The 6,599-nt window shown below is 44.8% G+C and overlaps 1 protein-coding gene across 1 annotated transcript in view; it reads right to left on the bottom strand.

The window, feature by feature from the left end:
• REXO5 (RNA exonuclease 5) overlaps nucleotides 1-6,599 on the bottom strand; it is a 17,474-nt gene that overhangs the window by 6,281 nt on the left and 4,594 nt on the right. The window contains exons 5-9 of the mRNA XM_029285817.1: nucleotides 5,998-6,086; nucleotides 5,181-5,296; nucleotides 4,034-4,172; nucleotides 2,616-2,710; nucleotides 1,342-1,444 (exon numbers count right to left, since the gene is read on the bottom strand). Coding sequence (XP_029141650.1) covers nucleotides 1,342-1,444; nucleotides 2,616-2,710; nucleotides 4,034-4,172; nucleotides 5,181-5,296; nucleotides 5,998-6,086 — 542 coding nt within the window. The remainder of the gene's footprint in view (nucleotides 1-1,341; nucleotides 1,445-2,615; nucleotides 2,711-4,033; nucleotides 4,173-5,180; nucleotides 5,297-5,997; nucleotides 6,087-6,599) is intronic.

Here is a 6,599-nt window from a genome sequence, read left to right as displayed (position 1 = left end):
GATCGATAGACTGTAAATTTTCTAAAAGGCTAAAAGACAAGAAGAAAAGACGAAGTTAAATACATTTGAACAGGTACAGATGTTCCTCGACTTAAGACAGTTTAGTGACCATTTGAAGTTACGATGACACTGGGAAAAAAACCCAAAAAACACCGCAAAAGACTTCCACCCGAACTTTCTCAAGCCAACAGGGCTTTTTAAAAAAAAAAAAACAGAAAAAGAATTCTTTACCCTTTTGGGGTCCTGTCGTTTTGTTTCGCCTTGACCCCGGTTCCTGACTCTTCCATCTTCCTTTGCACTGACCATCTGGCTTCCAGATTCAGCTCTGCAACCTAGGGTGGGGAAAAAAAACACCTCCCTAATCTTACAAATTCTTCTCCGGCATGTTTTGCTTCCAATCAGTTCTTGAGATTGTTGGTTAAATGCCTTATTTCCCACTGAAGCCAAGCCTAAGTACCAATCACAGGACTTCCAGGGGCGTCTTCCTACTTATTTGCACCTGGGGCCATCCTGTTTCGCTGTAAGGGATGGAAAATGTGTCCATTCTTAGACACTTAGGATCTTCTCGCCACATGGTCCCAACCTTCATTCTCCAACCCACCCACCTTAAATCTTAAATTTAAGATCTCTGGACTTCAACTCCCAGAATTCCATGTGCTGGCTGGGGAATTCTGGGAATCGAAGTCCACATTTAGGATTTATGGGGGGGGGGTTAATCTGTGTTTATTTTCAGTTTCCAGCAAAAATTGATCCATTGGCCAAACTGGGTTCCTTCAACGGCCACAGCAAAACAGGTTGTAAGGTTGGGCGCCATCCATGATGACCCACTTAATGACACAAGTGTGTGACTGTCACAACATACAACCTTAATGGGCAAACTCCATCACTGTCGAATGTTGAGGACTTCCTATAAAGACTTACATATTGGGGAAGAGGTTACAACTGCAGGCAGAATGCAGTATTGCAGGCAAACTCTGCCCACGGCCTGGAGTTCGATGCTGCCCAGCTCAAGGTGGACTCAGCCTTCCCTAAAATGAGGACCCAGATTGTTGGGGGCAACGTGCTGATTCTGTAAACCGCTTAGAGAGGGCTGTAAAAACACTATGAAGCGGTATATAAGTCTAAGTGCTATTGCTAAGTGCTATTAAGCGCTACTGCTATATGTCAGATCGCTTGCTAGTTCCCCCCTTTTAAAAACTCTGGGATTTTTTCCCCCTTGGCATCCATTATCTGCTCTTTGATCACAATTACAATTAGAGTGACTCGGCAAGGAGGGTACGGTGTAAAGATACGTTTATTCCTGTCCTTAAACAACAGTCTCAAAAGAGCCAAGATACCTACTTTCCTGGCTCCTTGTTCAATGAAATACTGGGCCAGCTCAAGGGCGCACTGGGCATCTTCGGTGGGATCGTGACCCAACTGGGCCTTGCTCTGAATTTCTTTCCTACAAGAAGGAACCGTGCATGTAGTACATCCGTGAACATTTACATACTCTATTGGGTAGCAAAGAAGCAGGCGAATTTAGATAGAATATTTGGAGCTCAGGGCTCAACTGAGGGTTCAGTTTGGTCTTTTTTTTTTGCAGACGTTTCATTACCCAACTAGGGAATTTCATCAGTGATAGAAGGGAGTGGGGTTTGTTCTCTGTTTATATACAAGTGTCAGCGTTGGTGAGGTGTTCCTGGTGGATTGACTGTCAGCTTGGTTGTCTGAGTTGGTGGCTTGATTGGGCTATTGTTTACTTCCTGACTATTGGTCTAGTGTAGGAGTAGGCAACCTTGGCTCTTTTATGACTGGTGGACTTCAACTCCCAGAATTCCTGAGCCAGCCATGCTGAGGGGAAAGAGAGAGGTTTCTAAGCTGAGCCATGCTGGCTCAGGAATTCTGGGAGTTGAAGTCCACCAGTCATAAAAGAGCCAAGGTTGCCTACCCCTGGTCTAGTGTTAATCTTGGGATTAATCTCTGTTCGTCTGGATGTTGATTACTGGCCAGGAGGTGTTTGAGTCTCTTTGATTGCTTTCTGACTTTTTGATTGTCTGTTTTGAATGATATGTAGATGTTCTTTATCTCTATGCGCCTGCTGATGGCTGATTTATCTGAGTGTGTCTAAGAATTTTTTTAACGTTTAGGTCTAGAATACGCAGTTTCCCAGTTGAAACTATGGAAATTATAGCACCGATGATGTTACCTAGTTTGGTAATGAAACGTCTGCAAGAAAACCACCCAGCTCAGAGAGCACCAAGGACAGCGTAGTCCTCCTGCTCCTTCTTCACCCCCCTTCCTTCTCCTACGCCCCGCAAATCCCACTCCCTTCATAGCACTGATGGTGTTATCTAGTTTGATAATAAAACGTCTGCAAGAAAACAACCAAGTTCAGGGACCACCAAGGACTAATTTCAAACTGGGGAATTCTGGGAATTGAAGTTTACAGGTCTTAAAGTTGCCAAGGTTGGTCACCCTTGCCTTAAGCAGGTATACTTGTAGGACTGACAAGTCTTTAATTATCTGTCAGCAACCCTCCCCTCCCCTTGGAAAGGGAGCAATTCAGAGATGTCCTAATTGAAAAGTGTCAGGAGATGTGCCTGGAGGCAGGCACTCAACCCAAACCATCTTACCCTAGAACAGCAGCTGCTAAGAACTTCAGCTTGAACCTTCTGCCCCCTTTACGGGTGTAGAGAAGTGAAGTGTCTATAACTTTCGGATGAATCATCTGGAAATGTGGGAGGGAAAAAGGAAAGATGTTTGAAAACATGGTCTTTTAAACAAAAACCCCGACATTTTGACCAGCTACAGGGAGTCCTCGACTTATAACCATTCATTTAGTGACTGTTAACAACGGCACTGAAAAAAGGGACGTCAACCGGTCCTCCCACTTATGAGAACCCCAGTCCAGACATGTGATCAAAATGTTTGGAAACTGGCATGTGTTTATGGTGGTTACAGCATCCTGGGGTCACACGACTGCCATTTTTTGGACTTTCCCAGCTGGCTTCCGACAAGCAAAGCCATTGGGGGGAAGCGGGCTTTGCTTTAACGACCCACGCGATTCGCTTAACAACGGAAGGGATTCGCTTACCAAACATGGCAAAAAAACAAAAAGGACATAAAATTGGGCACAACTCACTCACAACTGCCTTGCTCAGCCACAGAAATTCCAATCTCAATTGTGGTCGTATAGTGAGGACCCCCTGTACATAAAGCTTTCAAACCGGGACCTGGAATGTTTTGCTCTAGTCCAGGGGTAGGCAACCTTGGCTCTTTTATGACTCGTGGACTTCAACTCCCAGAATTCCTGAGCCAGCATGGCTCAGCTTGGAAACCTCTCTCTTTCCCCTCAGCATGGCTGGCTCAGGAATTCTGGGAGTTGAAGTCGACGAGTCCTAAAAGAGCCAAGGTTGCCTACCCCTGGTCTAGTCTATTTCTGTATCTTAGGCCAGGGGTCTCCAAACCTGGTAACTTTTAAGAGTTGTGGACTTCAATGGCTGGCTAAGGAATTCTGGGAGTTGAAGTCCACAAGTCTTTTTTTTTAAAATTAGTTTACAATATAAAAGACAAAAATACAAAAGAAAATAGTCGGAAAAATAGGGGAGAGAAAAGTGTAGGAAAAGGGGGGGGGGGAAAGAAAGATACTCCCGACTCCCTTTTGGTGAAGTAGAATAAGGTGATAACATCAAACCTCAACTTTTTACTTTTATGTAACAGTATAAACTAGCTGTTTCTAGAACAACAAAGCTATCTAAATGGTAAAACCCCAAATCAAAGTTTTGTTTTTTTCCCCACCTCGAGCACAAAGTCCAGAAGCGGTTTCCAAGGGCAAACAAAAGGAATTGTGTGGGGTTTTTCTTCTTCTTCGATCAAAGCAGTCTATTTAGCCTTCTCTGCTAACTCCATCAACTTTTGCAGCTGTTCCTTGTGGGAATCAACGTCCCCTTCCATTTTTGAAGTCCACAAGTCTTAAAAAGTTGCCCCATTTGGAGGCCGCTACCTTAGGCCAAGACCTGGTGGGTTGAGACTGTGGAATCGATATACTCACTTCTAGAGCTCGGAGATCAGCATCTAGGGAATGGCCCACCAAAATGGCGTCAGGAGGCAGCATATTCCTTAATCGGGCCTGGATTTCTGCGAGGGTGGTTTGCACCGGCTGAAGCAGCTTCTCTGTGATGCCGGAGTAGCTTCAAAACACAACAAAAACAATATTTCAGGGCCATCTGAGATGATGCTTTCCAACGAGGGTCTTCCAACAAAGTAATAGATTCCAGCCCAGATAACAATACCTGTACAGGTAAGTCCTCAACTTACGAACACAGTTAAGCTCAACTCTAGAAAGAGTGCAGAGAAGAACAGCAAAGATGATCAGGGGACTGGAGGCTAAAACATATAATGAATGGCTGCTGGAATTGAGCAAGTCAAGTTTAATGAAGAGAAGGACGAGGGGGGACATGATAGCAGTGCTCCAATATTGGAGGGGCTGCCCTAAAGAAGAGGGAGTCAAGCTGTTCTCCAAAATGCCTGAAGGCAGGACAAGAAGCAACAGATGGAAACTGATCAAGGAGAGAAGCAACCTAGAACTAAGGAGAAACTTCCTGATAGTTAGAACAATTAACCAGTGGAACCACCTGCCTCCAGAAGCGGTGAATGCTCCAACACTGGAAGTTTTTAAGAGACTGGACAACCATTTGTCTGAAATGGTATAAGGTTTCCTGTCTAAGCAGGGGGTTGGACTAGATGACCTCCAAGGTCCCCTCCAACATGATGATGATGATGATGATCGCACAGTCCGCCAGATGTTCAGACTGGATTTGGCATTTTGTCTACCTACTGAGTCCTTACCAAGGACCTGGGATAGGCAGATGTGGATGTTTGATGGTATTACAGATATTGTCGCAGGATGGAGGCGGTTCCTAGTTAAGGCCTCTCTGCCCTCTGGGAATCCAGATTACATACCCACATACCATGGTCCCAATCACACACCTCTCCTGCGTAAACACACCCAGGGTGTAAAAAAAAGTTTAAAACAAACAGACATGCACACACCTTATCTAAACATGCGGCTTGGCCTTCAAAAAGAAGCTGTATCCAATTGAAGAACATTCATTTTAAGCAACTACCGTGCCAAAAACTTTCAAAATCCTGGATAACGTCCAACTTTTACAACAGTTTTATAGGTTTAAGCAACATACCAGGTAAGGTAATTCCTTATTGGCCATTCGGGTTTGACCAGCTCATTCATAAGGCACCGTCCGCTAGTATCCACCACTGCAATCCGGGTGAGTTTTGACCCCTTATCGGTGAGACACTGGTCAAAATGAAAAAGGGTGAAAAAAAGGCTAATGATTTTCGGTGGTCCTTTCCTCCCTCCAATGAGACGGTGAATTGATGGATTCTTTTACGGAAGGATAACACCTCTCAAATGTCATCCGTTCCAGTGGTGGGATTCAAATAGGTGAACAACCAGTTCTCTGCGTGGATGCCACTTCCGGAAGTCCCTTCTGGGCCTGGGCAACAAAAAAGTAGCTACCGATTCTGCCGAAGTGGTGCGAACCGGCTGAATCTCACGGACGGACGGACGGACGGACGGACGGACGGACGGACGGACGGACGGAAGGAAGGAAGGAAGGAAGGAAGGAAGGAAGGAAGGAAGGAAGGAAGGAAGGAAGGAAGGAAAGAAGGAAGGAAGGAATTGAAATATGTGGAGAACCGGTTCTCTGTGTGAATGCCACTTCCGGAAGTCCGTTCTGGGCCCGGGCGACAAAAAATTAGCTACTGGTTCTGCCGAAGTGGTGCGAACCGGCTGAATCCCACCACTGATCCTTTCCCTTCCTGGCTGGAGATGAAGTTGGGGAGCTTTGCATGCACTCAGTCACAGATTAGAGCTGTCCCCCGAATCATGAACTGAAAACTTCAAGGTACATTTTTATAAGTAAGAAATCCTTTCTTATTTGCTGAGATCCCGCCCTTTGCAATGGGAAGGAGAGTAACGCAACACAAAATAAATACCATTTCGCAGTCCAATCCAAAGAGGGGGCTGCTATCTGTAACCGGGCCGTTGCAGTGAGTCTGGACAAAATGGCTGCAGGCAGCACACCCTGGAGAAGCAATGAACAACAGTCACATTTGCAAAAGGACTAGCCAGCACAGTGCAGCCTATGGATCCTAGACATGGATTATTATTATTATTATTATGGTTTGTTGCACAGTCAGCCAGATGTTTAGACTAAATTTGGCATTTTTGTCTACTCATTGAGTCCTTCCCAAGGACCTGGGAGAGACAGATGTGGTTGTTTGGTGGTGTTACAGGTATTGTTGCAGGATGCATGCTGTTCCAAGTAAACCAAACCTTTTGCAATTGATTGTTGGTAAATTTGCCAGTGCCGATGGTGTTCAAGTGTTTGTAACAACAACAACAACAATAATAAAAATAGCTCTCCCTGGGGCTACTCTATGTGACTCATAACCATAACAATGAAGAAATAAAGGATGGCAGAAACTGTTGTGCCAATCATGGACTAGAGGAAAAAAAACCAGTTTAGAACTATCATTCTGTTATCATTTTGGAAGGAATAGACAATCGAATGAAGAATTTTATTTATCTATATACC

The sequence above is a fragment of the Protobothrops mucrosquamatus genome, unplaced genomic scaffold (genome assembly GCF_001527695.2).
Source record: "Protobothrops mucrosquamatus isolate PMUCROS unplaced genomic scaffold, P.Mucros_1.0 scaffold2288, whole genome shotgun sequence".
Lineage (NCBI taxonomy): Eukaryota > Metazoa > Chordata > Lepidosauria > Squamata > Viperidae > Protobothrops > Protobothrops mucrosquamatus.
This window is presented reverse-complemented; position numbering and strand designations above follow the sequence as displayed.